The sequence below is a fragment of the Numenius arquata genome, chromosome Z (genome assembly GCF_964106895.1).
Source record: "Numenius arquata chromosome Z, bNumArq3.hap1.1, whole genome shotgun sequence".
Taxonomy (NCBI): domain Eukaryota; kingdom Metazoa; phylum Chordata; class Aves; order Charadriiformes; family Scolopacidae; genus Numenius; species Numenius arquata.
The window spans coordinates 77,971,971-77,998,906 of record NC_133616.1 but is presented as its reverse complement, the minus strand read 5'-3'; the positions used below and the strand labels follow the sequence as shown (position 1 = coordinate 77,998,906).

Here is a 26,936-nt window from a genome sequence, read left to right as displayed (position 1 = left end):
CCGGGCTGGGTGACTCTGAACAGGGAGGAACCTCGAACAAAGAAATCCCTGGGCAATTACACCCTTATGACCTGTACATCCACCCCTTACATGCTCTTCACTCATCTTTTAGTCCAGTGGTGATTTTTGGTCTGAGGTCTCCTAACACCTTCTTGGATCCTGGCTGTTGTCTGCTCGTATTTTGCTGATTTGCCATCTCTGCCGAGGGTTGTTGCCTCCTCCTTACCTTCTGGTTTACGCTTCTCGTGCGCCTGTGCTTGCTGGCAGAACATGGGAAACTGAAACGTCCCAGACTTAACGGAAAAACAGTACCAAAACATCAGTGTGTTATCAACATTTTCCTCATACTAAAAGACTAAACACAGCGCTGTACCAGCTGCTAGGAAAATTACTAAGAAAACTGACTGTATTGCAGCCTGAAGGCTTCAGCAAATCTAGCCACTCACGCTAAGTAAAGCTAAGCAAACAGCACAGATCACACCATATTATGACCCTGAGTAATTTATTCTACTGAAAACTTACTTATTAAAGCTAAACAACTAATATGTCTCAACAGTATCAACTGTTACCTGCTCTTCAGACTCCCACCTGGTACCTCCATTCATGCCCAGCTTATGCTGTCTTGGCCCAAGCATCCTAAATGTCATATAATGTTGTGTGTCATCCTGTGGTTATTTCTCAGGATCTGTACTTTCCTTATGTTTTCTTTTGCCTGAAAGTACATGGGTATTGTCTCCTACGTTTGCTCTGTTTTATTTTTTCCTCACATATCTTAGAAAGCAGAGATTAGTCTCTCTTCATTTATGAACTTTAGATTCCTTTTCTCTTTTATTCAAATTATGTAGTTTTTCCTTTGTCAACTTTCCTGTGAGCTTCATGTGGGTAAGAACTAATTTTTTTCTTTTCGTGCTTTTGTGTTAAGTGAGGTGGCACGTAGAAGGCATAATTTAGATCTGAAAAGGACATTTTTTTATTTAAGACTGGCATTTTTCACATGTACAAAGAGTGGTCTTGACTGTGTTTTATATTTTTTATTTGACTTAAAATAGATGAGTAATTTTGAGCTGCATGAATTAATTTTACACTGTGAGCCTTTGCTGTTGTATTATATTTTGCCCTAGTGCAGCGTCTCTTTCCTGAATGAATCCAGTCTGCTGGGAAGGAGTTAAGAGGCCATGCTGTGTTCTTCCTGATAGCTTGGTTGGGTTTTTTTATTTCTGCATGTGGTCTTAGTCACAGCTGGTTGTTGTTCTCCAACAGAACATGCTTAAAAAGATGGGCAACACAAGTGATCGGTGGTCACACCACTGATATTTTGGTTTGATGTTCCACCAATTTATTTAGGTCACTTTACATCTCCTAGCGTGGTTCGGAAAGGATGTCTTCTGTAAGGAAAATTCTGAGTTTAATCAAAAAAATGCCACAAGTTTGAGCACTGTTACAAAGCTGGGGTTGATTACTCACTTACTGAGTTGGAGAAAAATCCGAGGGAAGGGAGGTGCAAACAGCGGACTTCAAACATTAAGAAAGTGTTGTTCCTTGTGTCTTGCCATTAAGAAATGGTTCTTGCATTTTGCTGTGCTGTAAGTGTTTGCTTTAAATTTAATGCAGTTCTCATGTGAGACAAATAACGTTTATGGTAAAAGTAAGTCAGTGCAGTGCCAGGAGGAGTCGCAGAGTGCTTTATACATACTAAAACTAACGATTGATTTTAATACTAAAGATATGTAGAATGTCAGCTGCTCTGAAAGTGAAGACTGACACTCAGTTAACATACAGTACTATTTCCAAAGTCTATATTTAAAACCTAGGGTGGCAAAATGCACAGTTTTCCTAAAATTTTCGTTCCCTGTTGAGCAGGCAAGAGATCACAGGCAGCCTTGACTGAGATGGTCTTGTTAAAAACAGTACTTCTGAGGCTCTCCAGCTGTATGTGATGGGAGAAGGAGGAGAGTTGTCGTGCAGGCTTCTCAGCATCCATCCTTATCTGCATGCGAGCACCCTGCCACTGACTGCTGGCTCTGGAGATTATCTGTGTCAACAGCAGGTTACCCAGAGAAGCAGGAGAGACTCCTCCAACATCGTGGAGGAAAACAAAAGCTGGTCAATAATCCAGTGTTGGGGCAATGGAGATATATGTGAGTTTAATAAATAACATGTGGGTACTAACCTGGCATCTTAGTTGCCTACCTGAAATAGCGTGTGCAGAGCACAGAGCTGGGGAGTGGGATTTTCAGAAGAATTTAGCATATGGACAAGCTTCTGCCAGGAATTTGGTATTAAAATTTGCCTTCAGTTTGTTGGTGAAGGAGTTCCAAAGCAGCCCACTTGGGTAGCACATCCTGTCTCACAAAATTGGTAACCCAAGGTGAAAAACTAAATTTGCACTACAGAGGGATAAAATGCTTCTTTCATTGTGCCTAAATATGATTCTAGTTTTGCTTACAGCGGCATTGTAACCAATTCACTTTTTTTTTTTTTTTTTTTTTTTATTTTTTGAAATCCGCTACGTATTACTGAATCCTGACATAAATTATAGGCTATGGTATTTGGTTGTATTTTTGTATGACAAAATGTATATCACTGTTAAGTTCTTTATAAGTAGGATTGTACTTACTAATGCAACAGTTAAAATACTGCAGACTCTTTTGTTGTGAAGCTAAAGGCCAGTCCAGTCATGCTTTATAGTAAGGGTACATTTATAAATTGTTTATAGAGGGCTAAGAAATAATTCATGTCTGTTATTAAATAGGTTACAGGCATGAAGAGTGTGTATTACATATGTGGTACCAGTAGAAGGTGTTAAAGACAGTGTTTTATCTAACTGCTGGGCTAAAATCCATAATAAATGACCCTTTGTTAAAATGTATATTAAACATTTAATTTACTTAATACAGATTTATAAATACTTCATATTTAATACTAAATATAATCCCAGGACTTGACTCCAACCCTCTTGTAAAGCCCTGCTGAGAGGGAAAGAAGCAGGATTGGCTTTTTGAGGTGACAGTGGAACCCAAAGCTGTGAATGCCTGGTGTTGTGCTGACAAGCTGTCTTCTTGTGACATACTAATAAAACGAAATTTAAAAAAACCTGATTAATATGTTTTCTAAATAGACACAGGACCAAGTTGAGCATCTGTAGTTCGGAAGATAGAGTGTTATAACTTGACTAGAAGATTTAAAGTCAAATCTCATTTTGAGTCAGGTTGAGAGTAAAAAATGGTATTCCTAACGAAAATTAATTTCTGTATTTAAACAGGCAGTTACGTTTTGTGTATTTTTGTTTTTAGTGTACCCAGCTGCTGATCCAAATGCAGACATTGCTCTTAATGCAGATTGTGTGTATGTGTGCTCTTCCTTGTGAGGTCTGTTCCTAATTTTTACTTTTCTTTCAAGGAAGGAAACTTTTGCAGATACCTTTCACATCATACTAAATTAATAGGCAGAGATACCATGAAGCTTTCTCTTCTGGTCATGGGAGAGGTGGCTCTTTGTGGTGTCCCCTCCCAATCCTTTTTTCTTTAATGGTAACTGATTGCTTTAGTTCATTTCATGTGTGTAGCCTGTCCTTTTCTCTGTTTTAGTCTGTCTCTGCTAAGGTGACACAGGTCTGAAGGATGTTAACTTAGCCTTAACACTTAGCCTTTTAGGAAACCCTTTTCCAGTGTGAGTTGGGATGACGTTTCCAGCAGCTGTTTAGTGGAAGAGGATATTTGAGCCTCTTCTCTGATGTAGTCCCACTGTTGTCTTCTCTCTTCTTGAGGTGAATTCTCTTGTTGTTGGAGTAGCTCAGTAGAGAAACTTCATGTATGGTAGAGGGGATGTGTGAAGGTAGGACTGCACTCTGAATGATTGCCTGTGGTGTGGAGGAGCAGGATACTGACCAAGCTGTATGTGATGAAGATAAGAGGGAAGATGGTGCAAATGCATTCTTTGGCAACAGGTCATAAAATGATAGCAGCGTTGGTTAGAGGGAGCTCCTGGAGGTCACATAGTCCGTAAGTTTTCCTTGAAGTGCCTCTGTCATGAACAGTAGATCAGGTCAGCCATGGCTTTATGTAGCTGGTCTTGAAAACCTCCAGCGATGGACTTTTCCCCAGTCTCTACGGATAAACCTTTTCCAGTGCTCCCTGTTTTGCCCATGTGTATGCTATACCACTGGAAGAGAACTGAGGTGGCATACAGCTAACTCACTCTAGAGATCGACTGGGCAGAGATTTTCAGAGTCGAAGTCTTTTGTGTCAGTCGTCTGTGTTCAATCTCAAGTATTTGTGGTTTATACAGGACCCGGGCTAACAAACCAAAAATACAATGGACTATTTTTGTATGTCAGGTGGGAAATTACTTGGTGCAGGGGTTGGTTTCTTCCATGTGTTGCTGGATTTTACCGAAATTTAAGGGTGGAAAAGAGGCAGTTTCGTTAGCCACACTCTGGTGTGACTTGTGGTAGCTTCTCATCCAAACAATACAGATTTTTACAGTCTGTTTTGCAACCATGATTTAACTATCATTCTACCAAGAAAATATAGTGATTTGTAATCCCAGTGATTTAAACCCTTTTTAGTAAGAACTGAATTTTTTTTTTTTTAATTTCAAGGGAACAGTTAATATAGAAACAGGAGAGTTCAGTAATGAATCCCAAGTGTTGTCTTTCTTTTCTTTTTAATGCTATTCATTGCAAGTTTAATACAATTTTCTTAGCTGATAGGTTTTGCTGTTGTTCAGAAACTTGAATTAACATTTATTTAGGAAAAAGCATGTACGTGCTGAAAGAGAGTATAGTTTGATGCATAACCTTAATTTATCATTTAAAAGTGTTGTGTAACAAAATTACAGTTTCATAATACCTTGATCATTATGCATTGTTAAACTGAAGTGGTTGTGTCTGAAAAATTTTGATGTGTTCAGACTTTCTTTTCCGTGTTTAAAACATGAAACAAGGAAGCATAAATTGATTTATTTATGTAAGCTGGTAAAAAGAAGTATGTAGTTTGGTAGAAAGAGTGAAAGAATCTCGCTAGCTTTTTTTTCATCAACTGGTGCAATATCTTTGGAGGAGTCTTGAAGTTTCCCTGCCCCCCCTGCTTTTCCACCCTGGTATTAGTAATGTTCCATCACAACTTAGTAGAGATAATGCTGGTAGACTGAAGAAGACACAGTCATAAAAAAAGTAATTCTCTTTTCCCTTGCTGCGGCAGGTAGGAGTCTTGTTTAGGATAAGGTTGAGCACGGCAGATCTATTGCTGTCTGCTGTTCGTAACTCTCATGTGCTGAGCAGACTACAGTGGCATCAGCTCTTAGGATTTCCCAGAGTAATTAATGAGTAATTTCTTTTTTCCTGGTAACAAACAGAGAAAATGAAGAAAGGATGATGAAGGTAATAAATGAAGCATGGAATAGCAGCAGAGCCATTGCAATGTGTGTGTGTGTGTAGCTTTGTGGCTTGAGATCAGATCTATTTAATACCATATAAATAACTCCAGTCAATTTCAAATAGTGTGTAAACAGCCTCTTAAATACAAATATTTGCTGAATATTAATATTCATATTTAACTGAGAAATGAAAAACACGTGTAAGTTGTATAAGTCTTTTTAATCAACTTTTCTGTGTTCTCAAGCAGTTAGATCAGAACTCTTTAAAAAGTCTCTTGAGAAGAAAATAAAAATGCTGCTCAGGCAGTAGTTTGGACCTGAGCAACAGGCAAAGTAGTGTTTATATTTTGTAAAATTGAGCACATTTTGAAGGTTAATTTACTTATTTTTTTTCAGTATTATTACAGAGGATGTTTAGGTAAAATAGCTTATCACTGGTCATATTTTGGAAGACGTTTTCTGAAACTGTCCTTAGCAAAACCACCTCCATGCCTAAAATTTTTGCATAGCGCTCACCAGTGTTTTTAAGTCCATTAAGTATTTGAGTCCATTAAGACATCTTCAATATCTTTTTCCTTTTGGTCACAAGCTGACAGTTTTAAGTACTTATTTGCTATACTTGGTATGTCACTGATGGTAGTCCCCAAGGGTATCAGTGACTTGAATTGTGCTCCCATAGCTGGGGTCAGGTGTGGACTCATTCAGCTGTATTAATAGGTATGCAGTGTTGGGCCACATCAGCTTATTGAAGCATAAACCTTGATGCCAAATTCTGGAAGCTTAAATTGTTTGGCTGCGAAGAACCCATCTGGATTTGAATTTTTTTCCGTCTTTTTTTTTTTTTCTCCCTCCTTCTCTATTTTTTTTTTTGGCTTTTTTCCCCTTTCTCTTTTTTTTTTCCTTTTTACTCTTTTCCTTTTTTTTTTTTCTTCCCCCTTCTCTTTTTTTTCTTCCCCCCCCCCGCCCCCTTTCTTTTTTTTCCCCCTTCCAGTGTCAACTCCTGACATCTTGAAACTTGTGCATGGCCTGCTGAAGTCTCCCATTTGACTTCTTACTGTTCTGCTGCAGCAATTGCATCTTGGCAATAGGACATTGACTTACATTCTGTATTTCCTGACTTGCCTGCCTATGAAGTTAACTTAAAAACCTAATCCAGTGTGGGTTACAGTGTTCTAGTAATGTCTTTTCACAAAACTGAGAAAATAGAATTTTCTGTTTTCCAGTGTAAGCCAAATGTAAGATAACCTTTTCTGAATTGAGTATGTACTATACAGAAATGCATTTGTAATTGGTAAGAGCAAAACAGCCAGTCTGAATTGTGAATTATGTACCACACGTGGTAGAACTGCAGTCTCTTTGATGCTTATGTCCCTTAAATTTTGAAATAAGAAGTGCTCAAGCAGAGATTGTACGAGAAGTGTTTTGCTTGTTTTCCCCTGTTTTAATTATGAGGAAGTACAATACTGTATAAATTTTTCCACCAAACATCAGCCATCAGTATGGAATCAAATTCGTTTCATCCCTTTTGTCCAGTGTCTGGTTTCTTCCTTTCAAAGTGAGTAGAAGCAATTTGGAGAGTTAGCATTAAAATTTTCTAGATTGCTAGTCAAACATAGCATAGCTTCACAACTGCAAGATTTTATTGTTGCTGTTTTTTGTTGTTGTTTTTTGGTTGGGTTTTTTTTTTTGTAGAGCAACTATTTGTTAGCCAAGTTTTCAAGTATCTTCCTTCTGTTGATGAAACTCTTTCTGTTTGGAAAGTATTCTCACTATAAAAAGTTGTGGAAGGATATTGAAACCAGTATATTTTTTTTTTTTATGACCTGCATTTCAAAAGAAAATATTTCTGGTAACTTCCAGTTCGGAGTCTAAGTAAATTATCTGTAAGGTTGTAAAATACATATATTTGCGTAGTAGACGATCCCCTGGGCAGTTTGGGAGAGGACTCGAAGCTCAGCAAACTTGCCATGCATGAACTGTAGCTTGTGGCCGGGTGCTTGAGCTTATCTGGAGCTGTAGCTGAGTGGAAATGTTGAGTAAGCTGAGGGTCTTGGCTAATCTCTTGGCCAAGATCCAGTTTGGGGAACAGCAAGAGAATACCTCCAGCTGTCTGCTCAGCCTGTCTCTATCAGCCGAGGGGAGAAATAGCAGGCAAATGCTTCAAGCCTTGTAGCAGGTTAGCCAGATGTGTAAGAATTCAGCAGACAGGTGTGATAGGGCTGGCAGCCATATGGCAGTTGGTAGGTCTGATAATAGCAGATCGTGTGCAGTTGACCTGTGGGTGAAAATCGCAGTGATTTGAGGAGGAATACTGTGCATTAAGTTTTGCAGGAGCAATTTATGTGTGCTGAGAATTTCTGTACATACACTTAACACTTATACCTGTGCATATAAAGTCTATCTTTTGGTTGGGGTAGTTGCTGTTCTTCTGTTTTTCTTTTTTAGAGAAGTGCCTTGAGTTCTTCCACCTCTGCAGAACTGCTCACCCAACATGGGTAGCAATTGCAAAGCCAGTGGGTGATTATTCCCAGGGACCAGCGTGGCAGCTGCCTGTTTTCGAAAGGAAACTTTATGTTTTAGGCAGATGCTTAGTAGTCATCTACTGAACCCCAAAGTTTTAGGAAGTGAAGCTAATAGCACACCCTTGAAAACTATTTTTCCTGGTGGCCTCAGCTGTCTGATGTTGCTTGAGCCTGTGCCATTCAGTGCACTGTTAAGCAGGAAAGCAGCATCCACAACCTCTGCAGAGAAACTGTCTCAGAAGGAATGAAGGAACTGCATAAAAGTTCATGTCAGATTTGACATTGTGTCATCTGCAGCTCTGGAATCGCAAAGCATTCAAAGGCGGTGACATACAGGAAAGACATTCTAAACTGGGGAAAGAGGTGTATAGGCATTAGAAAAAGCTTTTTGTTTTTTTTTCCCCTCATACCTGCATTGTCAGGACGTTCAGGAGTACAGGCTCCAGCTTTTGCAGAGCAGTATCACTGAAGAAGTAATGAAGGTACCACCAACTCCATGGTGAGATGCAAACGGACACCTCCTGGTACCAGCAGGTTGGTCACAGCATCTGGTGACACTGCACCAAAAGGGGCCTCAGCGCTGCCAGGCATCGGGCTCCGTAACATGCAGCCAGGGCTGCCACTGGATGCCTCGCTTGACAGAGGCCAGGGTGGTTTATGCTGAGGCTGAGGTCTGCTTTCCCTATTTCTAGCAGAGAAGGGACTTGGATTTTACTGAAGTAGAATTCGTGTGTTCTGTTCTTAAGAAATGCAGCCAATGTCACGTTCATGCCTTGTCTGGTCCAAAAATGTGAAACTTTAGTGGTAAGGATTAATTCTGAGTAGTGTGTAAATCCCTGGGCCCTTTCTTTTTGATTTTCAAAATACATGGGCTAGGCTTCTTTAAATTCTTCCGAGTTCAGAAACTATTTTGGCTCATTTCTCAGCACTCTTGAGACAACATTCTCCCCTGTAGTACAACTGTCTTGCTAAGCAGTTTTTTAACCTGTTGTTTCCTCCTGCTGTGTGTATTCCCATTATATTTAAGTAGTAATGCTCTCTTCTGCTGTTTTGTGGGGATATGAAGAAAACATGCACTCTTCTTGCATTGAACAGTGGAACTGTAATGCTTCAGTGGTGTAGGCTTTGTTCTTGCTGCCTTATGTCCTTGCTCATTGAAACTCATTTGGCACTTCAGCCTTTTTGCATGTCACCCCCATGGTTGTCTTGTTCCTTAATACTGTTATGGGTATCTCTTCTTTTTTTGTTGTACCTTTTTCTTGGACCCATGAGGAATTTTTGGTGCAGCCAGAGTAGTCTCTTGTTATGTCCTGTCTGTCTTCCACTGATATTTGCCATTGAATTTTTTTAATATAACCTGAGTAGCCTATTGTTTGTCTTGCATTTTTTTTTTTCTTCAGGTTATCTATTTTTGAAGAAACTGTTTCCAGCAGTTCCCTAGATTTGTTTGACTTCTGAGGTCTGTTAGCTTTACTCTGATGCTTTCAGAACTTTCTCTCTCCAGAAGAAAACACTATAATTTCATAATCAGTCATACGAATTATTTCCACCATCACTTTTTAGATAGATACTCAGGGAAATTCATCTTTGATTTTCTCATCCCACATGATTCCCATAAGATTCATGAGGTGACTTGTTACTGCTTATCTCTTCATCCTTGTTTTCTCCCATTCCCTCTTGAGGCTAATTATCCGTTTCATGGTTGATTGTGGCTCTTAGAAGTTTACTGTTTTGTTTTGTGGGTGTTTTTTTTTTTATATCTATATTTTGTGATAATGTTCATTATTTGAGCTTGCCATTGAGATAATCTGCCAGCCAGGAGTATCAGTGATAGTCAGTCTTTGACTATTTGGTTCCCACAGGAAACTTGCAGTGAAATTCAGAAAACATTTTGCTAGTAAGTCTGAGATGCATTTCTTCTAAACCAGCCAGGTTAGAAGAAAATGTCAGGTCTTCTCTCCAAAACCTTGAGCCTTTTACAGGAGGAGAACTGGTGTGTGCTAGAAACCACCACAGCTGTGTGCTACTTTCTGAACCCAAATTGTTCATCTCGTTCTTTTATGGGTTGTTGTACAGATGTGCCAAAAGGCTGGGCAGAATCAGCTCCGTGACTTTCCAAGTAGGTGACTGGATTTGTGTCTACTACCAGTTGGCTGCCCTATCAGCCTGCAGGTATGCCAGCAGGTATGCTGACAGACTGCTATTGTAATGTCCCAGTTTGTGAAACCTGGAAGGAAGCTCTTCAGAGCATCCTACCAACCTCTGATTATGGAGTTCATTCTTAACAGAGTTTATAAACTGGAAGAGAGCAGATTTAGATTAGGTACCAGGAAGAAATTTTTCACTCTGAGGGTGGTGAGACTCTGAAACAGGTTGCCCAGGGAAGTTGTGGATGCCCCATCCCTGGAGGTGTTCAAGGCCAGGCGGGATGGGGCTTTGAGCAACCTGCTCTAGTGGGAGGTGTCCCTGCCCACGGCAGGGGGGTTGGAACTCGGTGACCTCTAAGGTCCCTTCCAACCCGAACCATTCTATGATTCTAAGATAAAACTTAACTGGAGCAGGCAGCGAGTGGGAAGGAACGATAAGAAGTAATGTAAAAGAAGAAAAAAAAATATTTGCCCAACATTAACTGTGACTCTTATAAAGGAGATCAGCAGTGTGATCCTCCAGGCTGTCTGTGCTACTAGCCAGGGTCCTCCTCTTCCTCCTCTTCACTCCACATCGCACCAAGTGAGATACTAGTCTGCTGCCTCACCCTCCAGCTTCGAAGAGAAGACTCTAGGTTTCAGTAGCAGTGGTTCCTTCATCACCTGAAGTGGTAATCTTCAATGTGGTAGACCCACCCACCATATTTAATAAGATCTTAAACCCGTACTTGCTGAGCAGAGCTGGGAAAGCTACTGGCAAAAACATGGGTCCTTCTAGGAGCCAGATACACAGAAATACTGTTTTCTTGATAGGAACGAAAATCAAGTTACATGGTGCTTGCTTTGTGGGGCTGACAGGCATTGCATGCCCAGTCGGTGCTGATGTGAGTCTAACTCATCCTTGGGGAGCTGGCTGTATACGGAATCATGGAATTGTCAGAGTTGGAAGGGACCTCTAGAGATCATTTAGTACAACTCCCCTGCTAAAGCAGGATTGCCCAGAGCACATCACTCAGGACTGCACCAAGGAGGGTCTTGAAAATCTCCAGAGAAGGGGACTCCATGACCTCCCTGGGCAGCCTGTTCCAGGGCTCTGTCACCCTCACCGGAAAGAAGTTTCTCCTCATATTTGAATGGAACTTCCTATGTTCCGTCTTGTGCCTGTTGCCCCCTCGTCCTGTCGCTGTAAACCACTGAAAAGAGTCCAGCTCCATCATCCTTCAACCCACCCTTTAGGTACTTGTAGATAAGGTCTCCCGTCAGCCTTCTCTTCTCCAGGCCAAAGAGCCCCAGCTCTTTGAGCCTTTCCTTGTAAGGGAGATGCTCCAATCCCTTAATCATCTTAGTTACATACATATATATACATTCGTGCTTCCTCCTTCTCAGCCTTTTCCTGGTGCTGCTGTAGGGAGGGAGAAGTGCATTCTGCTCCAGGCTAGGCAGTTGCTTTAGGAACAGCTCTAATGCTTTAACATAATATTGCTCCACTGCTTGGAGCTATTACTACAACAGAGCCATGGTAACCCCTCGCCGGCATCTGTGCAACATAAGCTGTCATGGCTCCAGCTTCTGCTGAAGCTGACCAAGGGTGACCTGGCTGGCAGCCCCTACGGTACTCAGCAGTGTATATCTCACTGTGAGGTGGAGGGACTTTCCCATCCAAAACACCACCATGAAGCGTTGAAGGTGGTAGCCTCTCAAGCCATTGTAGGTTGAGAAGGTGTTATCTGCCTGTGCCATATGCAAGCAGTGCCCAAGCACCGGTTGTACAGCAGCAATGTTCTCAACAGCCTGTGCGTGCTACCAGCGTGTTGGTTGGAAGCCAGTCACTGTTTTTCTGTTGGTGTATAAATACAAACGTGGTTTTTTTTTTTTTTTCTTCGTATGTGATTTTAGAATGCTTCAGTCACTGGCAGATTTTGCAAATTAACTTTCCTTTGAATACAGTGGGTGACAAGTGGCAAGTGGTGAGCAGTGAAAGTCGGTGTTTGCAGTGTCATGGGTCAGTGTTAGCCTGGGTTTCTGCTGATACAGGATTTTAAAGCAGCCTTTTGTCCTATTTAAGTCTACAGAGGTGTCATACTAGGTGCTCAGCTAGGTACCACCTACTGATAATCCTGTGCCACGTGTTTATCTTTAAAGTTTGCATTTTGCTGAGGACTGTGCTGTCTGTGCTTTGCTTTCTGCCAGTGACTCTGCTTACAATAGCTCCATGCTGCTCTGCTCTGCTTACTGCCAGGGCAGGATGCATTGCATTAAACTCATTAACTATAGAAAATTATATACCGGGGAAAAAATAGCATATAAAAACAGGTAACTATCCCATTGGAAGCAGCAGGAAAAGGCCAAGGTTAGCACCTTTATTATCTGGAAGAGATGGAACCTCATGTATTTTTATAAAAATCTCAGCTTACACTTTAAAATGTGTTTTGCCATGTAACTATTTTCTTAGCTGCCTTTTAGCATATTTTATAGTTGTGGTAAGTTGAATAGTTTATATGGTTTAAGCCCAAGAAACTACTTAGAGGTTACCTTAAAAATACATTCATTTTCATAAAATGCCAAGTTTGAGACTCTAGCCAGGAGAAGGAATTGAAGGTGTAGGCAGAGCTGTGTTCGCAGTCCAAGACTCCTGCTTCTTGCTGCTCCTGAGTGGCAGCTCTGGCCCCTGGTGGGCTGATTCAGCTCACTCAGCAAGCAGAACACGGTTCACTTTTTTTTGGTGTTTTTTTGTTTGTTTGGTTGGTTGGTTTTTTTGGTTTTTTTTTTTGTTGGGTTACTTCACTGGAAAAGGGGGAAGAAATACGAGAGTAGTGAGAAGAGGATGTTTTTGCTCCTCAATGTTAGTGGGTGGGTGGGTGGTTGAACTCAGCCTTCTTTTCTGTTTGCATGGGAAGGAATTTCACTGAATTTTCACTGAATTTTTAGAGTTGGAAGGGACCATAGAGATCATCTAGTCCAACTCCCCTGCCGAAGCAGGATTGCCCAGAGCATGTCAGAGCATGTTACTCAGGACTGCATCCAGGCGGGTCTTGAAAATCTCCAGAGAAGGGGACTCCACACCCTCCCTGGGCAGCCTGTTCCAGGGCTCTGGCACCCTCACCGGGAAGAAGTTTCTCCTCATATTTGAGTGGAACCTCCCATGTTCCAGCTTGTGCCCGTTGCCCCTCGTCCTCTCACTGGCAACCACTGAAAAGAGTCTGGCTCCCTCCTCCTTCAGCCCACCCTTCAGATACTTATAAGCAAGAATTGGGCTATTTCAGTGTAAATAGCTTGTCCTCAATGAGGAGAGGCAAAAAGGGCAAAGGCTATGTGAGCAGCAGTCTGGATTCACAGTGGACAGCCCTGAGAAATAGACGATAAAGGCGTTTTGCTGCCTGTGGTCTCTGCAGGTCAGCAGAACACCCAAAGGGCTTGTCTTGCTCCCTCTGCTACAGCAAACTCATCCCTAATGGCAAAAGATTTCCATCAGCGTCAGTTGGCTAGTCTGGAGTCAGCCTCAGCTTCCTGGCCCCCGGGCACAGGGGAGAAGGAAGGGGACACAGTCTTTCAGCCCACATGGAGAGGAAAGAACTGTCTGTAACGTGACTTCGCAAATGATCTAAATGGTTTGTTTAGCTTTTTATAGCGGTGACATTAGGTTGGGGGAGGCAAGAAGGTGGGAGAAGAGACTACAGAAACACACAATCTGTTAAACGGAGGTGAATGGCACCTGAGCAACCTGGAGGCACAGAGCACTGGGAAGCTAAATCAACACTGAAAATACGAAGTCAATTAATTTCAGCATGTTTCACTCTTCATTTGGGAATGACATGCAAATGAAAGTAAGGCAGTCTTATTTCCGTGGATTGCTGCTGCTGCATTTGAAATGTTCAACATTTTTCACATAGGAATATTGTGGGAATAATGCTGTAGCTCTAGTGGCCGGAGAGAACTAGTTTGTAGGAAGGTACGTTACTTTGCTACACCAGCTGGAAAGAACAAGACAAACTGTTAGGTTCATAAGCCTTACTTCTTTCCTAACCATGGACTAGGAAGCCTATGAAATTCTACTGGAAAACTTGTAGAAGAATATAGGTGCAAAACATAGGTGCAAAAGGAATGACCTCATGAGGTTCAACAGGGAAAAGTGTAGGGTCCTGCACCTGGGGAAGAAGAATGTCAGGCACCAATACAGGTTAGGTGTGGACCTGCTGAAGACAAGTTCTGAAGAAAAAGATCTGGGGGTCCTGGTAGACAGCAAAATGACAATGAGCAAGCAGTGTGCTCTTGTGGCCAGGAAGGCCAACGGAATCCTGGGCTGCATAGGGAAGAGTGTGGCCAGTAGGTCGAGGGAAGTCATTCTCCCCCTCTACTCTGCACTGGTGAGGCCACAACTGGAGTATTGCATCCAGTTCTGGGCTCCCCAATTCAAGAGGGACAGGGAACTGCTGGAAAGAGTCCAGCGAAAGGCAAGGAGGATGATTCAAGGATTGGAGCATCTCCCTTATGAAGAAAGGCTGAGAGAGCTGGGACTCTTTAGCCTGGAGAAGAGAAGGCTGAGGGGAGACCTTATCAATGCTTATAAGTATCTGAAGGGTGGGTTGAAGGAGGAGGGAGCCAGACTCTTTTCGGTGGTTGCCAGTGAGAGGACGAGGGGCAACGGGCACAAGTTGGAACATAGGAGGTTCCACTCAAATATGAGAAAAAACTTCTTTACGGTGAGGGTGCCAGAGCCCTGGAACAGGCTGCCCAGGGAGGGTGTGGAGTCCCCTTCTCTGGAGATTTTCAAGACCCGCCTGGATGCAGTCCTGAGTAACATGCTCTGACATGCTCTGGGCAATCCTGCTTCAGCAGGGGAGTTGGACTAGATGATCTCTATGGTCCCTTCCAACTCTAAAAATTCAGTGAAATTCAGTGAAATATTTTGATTTGAATCCTTTTGATTTGAACCTTGATGATGTATTGGAATTTGGAAATCAGTGGAAATTACCCCATTCAGGTTGGAATCTACAGAAGGGTTTTCTAATTTTGCGATACTTGGGATCTGTAGCAATTTCTACAAGCTGAGACCTGAGACAAAAATTAGTATGAAACTCATCCAGTCAGCTGAAAATAATGTGGGGAACACTGTGCAGTGTGACATCTTAGCACAAACAAAGGCATCCTTAGCAGACAAGAATATGTAAAACCATGCAATTAAATGCTTGTGGGAGAGACTGCAGACACCACCATAGTGTGCATCTCTGATCTTTTCCAAAAGATCAATGGATACCAGATACCTATTCAATGTTTAGTTATACACTGGTGCACAATTTAATGTGTTGCTGGAAATAGTTATGCTAGTGCTTGAAGTCTACAGGAGATGAAGTAATGGAAGCGTGAGAAATTAAGTCACAAAAAGAATTTGTGAGTTGCAAGTATATCAGTAAACTGAGAAAATCCATCTGCTACTTCTAGTAGCATTAGAGTAAAAGGGCATTTAGTAGGTTACAACCATTTTTAACTTGAAGCAGTATATATAATCAAGAGGAGGGTTACCAGAATTAACAAGGCATATTTACAGGACATCTTTCAAGCAATTAAGTGGAAGAGAGCTAGAGGTGATGAGAGTACCTTCCCAGAATCATGGTAGGAGAAGGCCTTCCCTATCTGTAAAACTGGAATAAATGAGGAGAAAGATCAGCTTATTCAGAAAGTACCATCAGCCTAATACAACGCACCGAGGCCACTGTTCATTATAGCCCTGGGCATAAGCCCCAAATATTTAGATGCATACAAGGAGAATGTTTCCTGCTGTCTACAGAGGAAGAGGCAGGGGGATATGAATAGTGTTGAATACACACACTTTATGCTGCCTGTGTTTGCAGGGCTGTCGTTGGAGCTCTCGGAGAAGTCAGTGCTCGTAGCTGAACAAACATAGAGTCTCTCCTTTGGGACATGCTGTTTCCTCAGACCAGTGTTTGAGTTTTGTTTAAATACCCAGGTGTTTCTAAGAAAACTGATCACATTGTTGATAGGATACAGAGCACTTAGATTAACATAGGTCGTATTTTGAGCTGGAAGAAAAACCTAGTAGACTGGCACAATTACGGAGGCTCTTGAAAAGAGCAGTCTGCTGGCCTGAAGTTAAACAAACCAAAAATGTAAATTATGTGTGGGTGAAACGGCATGCCTGCCAGAGCTGATGTGCTAGGGGTGTGTGTGCAAATAAATCACTGTAACGTCGAGGCCCTTGTTAAGGTACCTGTCTAAGCAAATGAAAAAGCATCACTGAATTCTTGGGTATCGCTTGAGTTTGAAGCTGCGTCCAAATTGATCTTCCCACCACTCAGGGAAGGTGAGTAGAGACATGTACCGGTGACTCTGCAGGGTTTGGCTTTGTGCAGCAAAGAACTTCTGCACCCAGCATGGCCCGTGGGGTCTCTCATCTCAGTCCCCTCTTATCGGGGTTAATTGACAGCAGACTGATCACCTAAGTCTCAGAGTTACTGGACGAATTTATATGTATGTGCATATGTATACATGAAAAAATATATAAAAAATAAATATAGGAAAAAACTATATTCATATATAAATGTGTGGGGAGGGAGAGAGAGAGGGAAATGACTGTCAGTATGATCAAATAGGGGAGAAACCATGGTTCGGTATTCATATCTGTTAAAAAATATGAAACTTTTTATAAAAAAAATATTGTTTGCCGTTGTTAGTTGAAATTTAGCAAAATCAGCTTGCCATTAAGAACTTCACAGCAGTTCTTAAAGCATTGGATTGATGATTCAAGCAAATGTCAAGAAACCCAAATTTGAGATGTTTTTAGCTGTTGTGTTATATTAAAAATACTTACTCAGTGCTACTTTCTCTTATTTCAGAGAATAAGTTTTATATTTTGGGTACTAAATGAGTGAGATTCCTCAGAGTCTCTGGATTTGTAATCAGGTTTGTCTACCTTTTTTGGAAGACAAAAAAAAAGCTGCTTCTCAGTATAGGTCAGAGTAGTGATTTTGGAATACTGCAAGTCTCCTGAAACACAGAGAGGAACATTTAAGATCTTTGATGTGAAGTTACTTCTAAATGTTGCTCAGCTGCCTTGCTCTTCTTCACACGAACCAAAAATTATGTAAGGATATTGATTTACTAGTTATCATTGTGTTTCTTAATTAATTTCATTGTGTTTAAAAAAAACTCAAAAGTTAAATGGGTGCTGTGTCATATGCAGAACTTTTCATATATGAATAGTTACTGAAAAATTAAGTCTTAACAATCCAAAAATGCTAGATCTATCTTGGATCTACCCGATAGATAGATAGATTTGTCTATCCCAGTGCTCATATCTGGAACATTACCACTATAGATACTTTTTTCTTCTTTTTTTTTTTTTTTTTTTTTTTTTTTTTCAATCCCGCATCAGATGTTGACAGCTTAAGGTCTATTGCTGGTGAAGGAGAAGGTAGCATCTAGGGACATTTCTGTGATGTGCAGTCGTTCACCATTGCAGATTTTGTGTTGCTTACCACAGCGGTGAGCTGGCTGCCGGCGCGGCAGAAGGCAGGTACGGTACCCAAACTCTGCTTTGACACGCTGCCAAGGCTGGGGCACTGCAGGCTCCTGCTCTGTCACATTGATTTTATAACCTTCTGGATAATGGTTATACACCTCTGTACCCTCAGTTAAATTACATATATTTTTAGTTATGACCTGTGGCTAATAAAACAGTGAAAGCAACTGCACTTTGCAACTGCATGAAGCTATGTATAAGAGTTGGCTGCTTCTGGCAGGTTTACTGGGCAGCTGTCAAGAGAAAGCAGAAGCTAATTTATTGCAGTTCCTTTCTCTTCTAAGCCCAGCTTTTGAACTTCATGGAAAAATGTGGCCATTCTCCTTTTGTTCTTTGTCTCCTTAGAAATAATAATAAACCAAACTCCAAACTCATTGCTTGAATTTCAGTTTTAGATTGAGGACAGAAACTTTCTCAGTACACATCTTGTTATGGTGCAAAACAAAGATACTACTGGTTTACCTTTTATGGGCAAATTATTTTCTAAAAGACTTTGTGATGGTAACTTGAGCCCTTCTTCTGTAGGGAACAGCCGGTTGAGTACCCTATGTACAGTCAATGAAGCTTGCCGGGGCGGTGCAGGGAGTCTGTGTGACTCACAGCACCTCAGTTAGATACCAAAAAACAGATAAGGTGAACATCTTCCTGGTGCTTTCAGGTTTTCACTGCCTTTTATGGAAAGTTAGGTGTTGCCTTAATCTTTTCACTTGGAATTGGGGGAATTGACCACCTAGTTTTCATCAATGGACATACTGCTGCAAGGCTTTAGTTGTAAGTTCTCATAAAGCTGATTGCATCTTCCCACCTTAACATGCAAGAAGGTCATTACCACAGCACAGTTAGCCTGATTACTGTTTATTTCCTGGTAATATTTTGATAACTGGTTGACTAGAACTGATTAAATGGTGGTTCTCTGGAGTTCAGTAGATACTTGTAGGATGTATGAATGCCTTTTCCAATTAGAGCAGAAACTTCAGGGAAAACACAGCAGCTTAGCAAAATGAGCACTTTAGCAGTGCCTTTTTTTTTTTTCTTTTTTTTTTTCTTCTTTTTCTATTTTTTTTTAAAATAGAGTGAATGTATCATCAGGCCATAGATGAACGTATAATCTAATTGTCTTGGCAGGGAGGGGGGACCCTGGCCTATGGCATGTCTTTAACAAAAATTACTTCAGTGTTGTCACAAGTTGATTGGAAATATTTTTTCTTCACATTACTCATGGGATGTCAACAAGTATGCAAATGTGAAAATTTAACATATGTTTCCATGCTGCTTTTACACGGTTTCTCACACCAGTTTAATGAGTAAAAACTGTCTTTTAAAATGCCACTTCAAACCCAAGTCCTTTGCTGTAGAAGACCATCTCACTGTTATTTTTCTTAGTTCTCTGCTCAGGTGTTAAATAGTTTATTCAATTCATTTGTTTATTTTACAAACTTGGACTGTAGCCATTTTTGTCTTATTCTGGTTTTATGCTGTAGTTAAAGTTTGTATATTCAATAATACCCTTTTGTTACACAGTGTTGCATCTTTTTTTGGCTTCTTTGGTGTCTTACCTCAGAGCATCAGTTTTCATTGATCTTTTTGCTGCAGCTAAGGCAGTAAAACATTAGTATCTTTCTTTTGATCTCTGTGGTAAATGCATTTATTTCTGAATGAAGCTGTAACGTTGTTAACTTCTGTAAAGACTTCCTGACAGCATAATAACTAGGGATGAACAAGCAATTTACATCTAATAAGACCCAATCAGGTTATTTTGTGTCCTGTCTTCTGTCTCACATCTGTTTGTGGAAGGTGGTCCTGGCTTTCTTGTCACAGGAGCCAAGCAGTCCCCTTGCCAGCATGGTCCAGCTCTTATTTTAACCACAGGTGGATCAACTTGGAAGCTTAAAACCTGGAACACTTATTCTTTTCCTGAAATCGGGCATATTTACCCTCCACACTTAATAAGCACAGTTGTTTCACCATTTCATTCCACTGCTCGTGTGTTTAGACCAAGATGTAATAATGCAGGTCAAAGAGTTGGAGATGTTACGGTTTTAGTTATGCTTAATTAGCACATTCCTTGTGTTAATGTTTTAGGGTTGTCGTTTTTTGGGGTGTTGAAATACCTTGGGGTTTTTGGCCCGTCGAAGGTGGGAGCAAGGTAGTGATGTTGACTTGTGCTCGCAGTTTTGCAGGTGGATTCCAGGAGTCCCGAGATGAGACTCACAAATCTTTCTCGATATTATAAAGCATCGTGCTGCCAGTTTGGGTATCATGGTGCAGTATTTGCTAAAGCTTTTGACAGATGGCAGACTTATGAAGGTGGTGTGCCTACATAAACTCCTGGGTTTGTGCTGTTTTGCTTTCCTTTGCGGGGTAGAAAGGATACGATCACGCAAATCCTTTTATCTGGACTGCAGGCTTCATGTTTTGATAAGAACAAAAAAGGGAATCTTGGAAGACAAACAAGATGCTTTAGAGCATTATTGGGTATTCAAGTCATCTTGGCCATTGTAGAAAGTGTTTCCCCTTCGCCTGTTACGTCTTCCTTAGCTCTTAGATTCTGTCTACAACCAGGTATTGCTTAAAAATCGAATGGTAGTTGAACTGGGAATAATTAAGTCAAGAAGATGTAACCTTTTTTTTTTTTTTTTTTTTTTTGACAGATGCAGTTGTGCTTTTAGTATGAGAGGCTGAAAGTACATGATCCTTTCTCTCTCCACAGTATTTAGAGGCGTATCCCTGCGTCCTCTGTGAGCTGCTCCACAGCTGAGCGCTGGATCGTACTGTGCTCCATTAGAAGAACCAAGTGCTTTCTGCTTAGCACACTGAGCTCTGCATTTGTTGATACGGGCACACTGTTTTGTAAACCACTGGAATTAAAAAGCAGATGAACAATCTCAAAGTTTAAACTAAAACCAGTCGCATGCTTGAATATCAAGTTTTTGTTTTTGTTTTTTTTAATTTGAGGAAAATAGTACATTTTTCCTTTTGAAGTTGGAGAGAGGGTAGTGTGTGTATTGCACATACAAATATAAACAACTAATGAAAACAATTTTTATGGAATACCTCTCCTAGATTTTAAAATTTGACACTTAATAGGTTACTGCAATAATTACTACTCTGTCACTGCCATGATGACAGTTATCTCATCTAATGCTGCTTAACATTTTGAACAGTAACAGGAAAATAGATATTCTCTGCCTCTCTATTTTGTTTAGTTAAAATACGTATTTTTGAATATGAATACCAAAGTGTTTCATGTGAGAATAGTGTTGTATCATGAAGTGCATGCAAATACATTTTACTTCTTAAAAACAGTTCAGCTAGCAAATTTAAAAGATATGCAGCCTGACTTTCTTTTCTTGGACTGAAATGTTTTATAGAGAATTTTCAAGCATTATTATTATTAAATTGTTCTTTTTAAGTGAGATTTCATTTTCAAAGACTTGAAATGTGCAGACAGACGGGAGCCTCTCTGGAGAGTCAGCTGAGGAATAGGAAGCTTTACTTCTTTGGCTTTCGAATTCAAATCTAGCCTACATAACCTGTATCACTTGGTTGTTATTACAGCTCCCCTGTTCTTGGGTTCTGAACAGGGCTTCCCAGCCCAAGTTGGCGGTGGGAATGAGTCATGTAGGGATGAGTCCTCTTTCTGCAGCGAGATGCTTACTCCAGCTCTTTGGACTTAGTTGGAGATGTGCCTGGGTGCTGAAGATCACTTTTTTGGGAAGCTCCTTTCAGGGGCGTGGGGGTTGTTTGTAGCTCTGCTGTCACTGGGGCTCCTAGATGCACGCGTCTGAATGAATCTAAAACTCTGCACTTTGCTTGAGAGATGTGGTTGTCCTGCATGCCTGTGGATGGATGCTGGGATTACTTTTCCCTATTACTTTTCCCAAAGTTTGTGCATTCTTTGAATAAACACAGGCTATTGTTTGAGTATGCTAACGGCTCGACACATTACATGTGTTTAAAAAAAAAAAAAAATCGATCTGGAAAATAATCCATGTTGCTGTATGTATATATTATATTTACAATAAGTATGGTATAGAGTGGGCAAATACAGACCAGCAGTAGGTCAGTTGGTAGCTCACTGGGCACTTGTCCAAATATCATTAAAAATGTTGACATTAAGTAATTTGAGGGCTTAATAATATTTAATTAACTACTATTTAAACACCTCTGCTTAGATTGACCTACATGTCTATTTTAAAAGTTCTGGTATAGATAATAGAATTTACATGTTCAGTATATAGTGGTTTGTTAAAGGTGATAGAGTGCACCTCAAACTTCTGATAATCCTTTGTTTATAAAGAAGAGGAACAAACAAATGCACAATACTAAATATTGTCCTTTTTGTTTATTTTTCAGATTAGCACTGTATGTATATGAATATCTGCTCCATGTAGGAGCACAGAAATCAGCCCAGACGTTTTTGTCAGAGGTATGTTTCCCCATCCTTTTTTTTTCCTTACACAGCTTGTAAATATATACGTTCGTCTAGAATAAACAGCAGTGACAACCTTGAATTTCTGTTTACATTGATCAGCATGGATTTCTGATTCTGCAGAGGCCAGTTTGGCATGTCATTTAACGTGCCTTTGCGTAAGTGTTTTGGCTGTGATTTATTGTCCCTATTCTGTGACTTGCTACTACACCAGGGAAAGATTCATCTATTTTCTGTAATAAATGTGCATGTTAGAGAATGCATTGATGGTACTCTTTTTTGATGACCTTCTAATTATATTTGGTATCTCCAATTGTGAATTGTGATGTAACCCTCCAAAATACACAGCAATCATGTCTTTTACATCTTACTGTCACATGCTTGCAATTCTCATTCTCTTAAGGACTGCTGATCTCTCTGTATTCTTACCATGCTTTGAACCACTTCACTTCTTTTCATCTGGCGAATTAATTATGACTGCAACCATTTAGGTCCTGTTTCTTAAACAGTTCCAACTGCTAATGGAATTTTTACTTTCACACAATAGTTACTGTTTTTCATAGTCTTTCAAAGACTTGGTATACATCTTTTGAAGGTTGAAGTAAATTATGTCTCCTTGGCATTTTATGTTTACACTGGGATGCAAAAATACCTGTGTGCCAAACATACTGAGGTTTTTTGGATTGGTTTTAATCTCTCTTTGATGAGAACATTTAAGATAATATTAGTTGAATAGCGAGCAAAAGAGAGGAAAACAATGATGTACTAAAAACTTGCTGCTTTAACTGATACTATTCTAAAAGCTAATAAAGTTATGGTACTGATAATGGCATTTTGGAGGTGGGAGAGGGGAGGGTGAGAACCCAGAGTGGGTTTTGTGGTGTTTGTAGAAAATGTATGTAGCAGAGATAAGGAAAAGGGGTAGAGTTGTGGTAGCATCAGTTTATGTTTATAGTAAAGTATGTTTTTGAGAATCGCTTTTTCTCTTTGGTAAAGCAATGGAAAAATAAGCAAGAAAATAATGGAGAGTGTCATCTGGGCTTTCCTGAAACAGCTGTCATTTGTAAATAATACACTGTGCAAGATTCATTTTGCTCATTTTGGTTTTATGATATATTTGCAAAATGAGCAGTTGGCAGGAGTGTAACTGGTGTGACATTTGGATTTCTAGAAAACATTCAATACAGTATCCTGAAACATTTAAAACTAATTCAATCTTGGGTTATAGAGGAGACTCTCAGGTCTGAACAACTGTAATACGAGAGTATGTGTCAAGTCTTTCAAATTAAGACTGATACTAGCCAAAAGATGGTAAACACAGGGCAGGGACAAGTAATGTATAGAGTTGGTGTGAGGTGTCTCTAAGATTTCACACGAAGCTGTTTATTTACCTCATTCATTAGCAGACCAAAGGGGTAAATAATATGCTGACAGTACTTGTGAATGGTTGTACGTTGGGACTAGAGGCAGCTATCACTGATACGGAGAAACATGGGAAAAATTATGTTTGAGCGGACAGGTTCAGATTGAGAAAACTGTACACCAATAAGCCTTGGAGAAAATTAACTAAAATGAGTAGTAGACAGGTCTTAACATTGTACTGCCCATTCAGTCCTGGGCTGTAAACCACAAACAGCTCAACCCCAACTCCATATCCCATGTGAGTCAGCTGTTTTTGTTAGAGAGTGAGTAATGGTGTATGGGATCAAAACAAGACATCCGTTGAGAGATGTGCAGAAAAAGAAAAAGTCTTCTAGCGAATTTATGATGTAATGAAAGTTACAATTTTATCCTTTTCTGGTTCATGGCTGTTGAGAAGCAGCTGCCCTGTTGCAGTGAGCTTGTTGTGAGAGTACTTCAGGTGTAGGAGACACCAGGTGGCACTGGTTTGGTCCCTCCTTAAAGAGCATGGCTGTTTGGGCTCAATGCCCCTCTCTGCCCTGGCAGTCTGCACCTGCCAGAATAGTTTGGGTGGATTTTGCTAAAGATAAAAGATAGTTCAGAGTACCTCTAAAATTGAATGTTGGGGCATAATAGGTAAGCATGGATTGTCTAAGCGGTCAGTGCTATCTATATATGTATATATTTGGGCACCTCAATACAAGAGAGATATCGAGGTGGTGGAGCGGGTGCAGAGGAGGGCAACGAAGCTGGTGAAGGGCCTGGAGAATAAACCTTATGAAGAGCGATTGAGGGAGCTGGGACTGTTTAGTATGAGGAAGAGGAGGCTGAGGGGAGACCTCATCACTCTCTTCAACTACTTGAAAGGACACTGTAGAGAGGTTGGTGCTGGTCTCTTCGCACGGGTAACTAATGACAGAACGAGAGGGAATGGCTTCAAGCTCCAACAGGGTAGGTTTAGACTGAACGTTAGGAAAGAATTTTTCACAGAAAGAGTGGTCGGGCATTGGAACAGGCTGCCCAGGGAGGTGGTTGAGTCACCATCCCTGGATGTGTTTAAGAGCCGTTTAGATGTGGTGTTGGGGGATATGATATAGGGAAGAACTTTGTAGTGTAGGGTAGATGGTTGGACTCGATGATCCCAAGGGTCTCTTCCAACCTGGACGATTCTATGATTCTATAAGTGACAAAAGTTAAGAGCTCTTCCGTAAAGATCTACCAGGGAATGTGACTAAAAATAATGGAACAAAAGTAGGAAAAGGAAAACTTAAGTTGGCTATCAAGGAATCCACTCTGCTACTAGATAACTTAGGGGTGGTTGTCCTAAGCATTTCTGTATTTTTGTAATGCTTTGTGTCTAGTGTAAATTTCAAAGAACTGATCCACAAGTCAAAGGGCTGGAGAACCTGCCTTATAAGGAAACACTGCAGGAGTTAGGTCTTTTCTCCCTGGGGAAGAGAAGGCTCAGGGAGACCTCATTACAGTGTTCCAGTACTTACAGGATTACTGCAAAGGGGACAGAGGCTCTCCGTTCATAAGGAGCTACACGGAGAAGACAAGGGGCAACGGGTACAAGTTGCACAGGAAGGGGTTTCATCTTGATATGAGAGAGAATTTTTTTTTTTTTTTTTTTATGGTGAGAAAAATCATTCACTGGAACAACCTCCTCAGGGACTGGTAGAGTCCCTACCACTGAACGTTTTCAAGATGCAACTGGACAGGGTGCTAGATAATCTCATCTAGGCTCCCTTTCACACAACAGGCTGTACCAGATGATCTTTCAAGGTTCCTTCCAACCTGAGCTGTTCTGTGATTCTATGATTCTATGAGTCAGTAAAGTCTAGAAGTCCTCTGCTGATCTTTCAGACAGGTGAACTGTAGTCCTTGTTGAGTACAGCCTTGAAAGCTTTTTTGCCTTCATCTCTAAAACATAGGACCTGGAGCTCCTCTGGCATTTTCCTGGATCTCCTGACAGCAAAGACCTCTTCAGTCTGTTGGCTATCAAGTCTTGTGTCTTGATCTGCAAATTTACTTCCTTTCAGGAGACATGGCATGAAGTACTGGGTTGAAGTAACTCAACAGCTGTTTCATAACAGTTCATCATAAAATTGGCAAAATGGCTAGGGGCTATATATTTTATGAATTATATATAACAATATTATATATAATATATATTATAATTATAAAAACAGACATATTTTTCACTTTTATTACTCTTTTTATCTGCCAGCACTTAAGCAGCAGCTTTTTAAAAGATGCTTTTTATACATTAACTACTGTTACATGGTGTTGGTGGGGTTAAGCACCATCCTGTTGGTTCATTCTGCCCACTTTACAAGCAGAAGGGATAGTGCATCAAGGGTACCTTCTAAAATAATTTCTAAATAGCAACGTTGTTTTTTAATAGTTGTATTCAAAAAACATATCAAAATTATGCTAGTTTACTTCATATGAGTGCAAAGAACATTTTTAGGTGTATGAACTACATATTCTTCTCCTGCAAGCTATTGACAGAACTTGTATGCATTTAATTTCTTAAGAATTGGATGTTGGAGTTGAGAATCAAAGTTTTCATCTTGTGGAAAGTGCTAGCTTTACCAGTGCCTCTTGGATTAAGGACACTAAATCTACCTTTTTAGTAAGCTTTTATGTACCTATATACGTATCTTTAAATACCTTTCGTATTAAGGCTGTGGAGGCATTTCATTAAAATAATCCACTTTTTGTCTCTAGAGCAGAATATGGTTTGTGTTTGAACAATTTTTTTTTTTTAACAAAATTGGACAGGAAATGCTGCTGTCTGTAGTTGTAACTGGAGGAATTTGGAGTGCATGCAGTGCTCTAGTTTCACCCAGTTTTGACATGAGACATTCTTTATATGGTGTTGTGTGGATTTCTGCAGGACCTCCAGTTGTTTGCAACAGAGCTCCTTCAGCAGTTACATAAGCTTTATGGTAGTCCACACTATTTAATTTTGTAGTTAAGGATAAACTAGTAACTATGGTATTAATAAAATGGTTGCGTGATCACAGTTAAGTTGCAACATTTGGGAAGTATTGCAGAGAAAAAGAAAAAAGTCGCTGTGTGTTATCTAATGGGTTTGCTGATCAAAAAGAAAAGTGTGAAGGCAAGAGTAAGAGTTCTTAAACTGCATTTCCTTCGAAAACGGTGTTAAACAAATAATGCTTCCTAGGTGGGAGAGAAGTCATAGCCGGTATACCTCTGTTGAGGAGAGGTTGCCAGCGTGGAGAAGACAAGCTAAACTAGCTTTCCATTTGCACTGAGTGGTGGGAAACGGGGTTATAACTCTGGTGCTGCTCGTATTTGCCACATTACCTCTAGCAGTAAAGCACTCCTTGAGGATTATAAAACACTGGCTCGCTTTGGATGTGGAGGGAAGACTGCCACCTGCTGAATCAGTAACATTAGTTCTGTGTCTTCTATGTCTTCCTTAGTGCAAATTGGAAAATCTTTTAGAGCATTTTAAGGGTACTTTTTAACAGTTATTTTTGAGGGGCCAT

The 26,936-nt window shown here is 40.4% G+C and overlaps 1 protein-coding gene across 22 annotated transcripts in view; it reads left to right on the top strand.

Moving 5' to 3' along the window:
• SSBP2 (single stranded DNA binding protein 2) overlaps positions 1 to 26,936 on the top strand; it is a 188,708-nt gene that overhangs the window by 28,405 nt on the left and 133,367 nt on the right. For all 22 annotated transcript variants that reach the window (XM_074166627.1, XM_074166650.1, XM_074166644.1 and 19 more), the window contains exon 2: positions 21,939 to 22,011. In XM_074166627.1, coding sequence (XP_074022728.1) covers positions 21,939 to 22,011 — 73 coding nt within the window. The remainder of the gene's footprint in view (positions 1 to 21,938; positions 22,012 to 26,936) is intronic.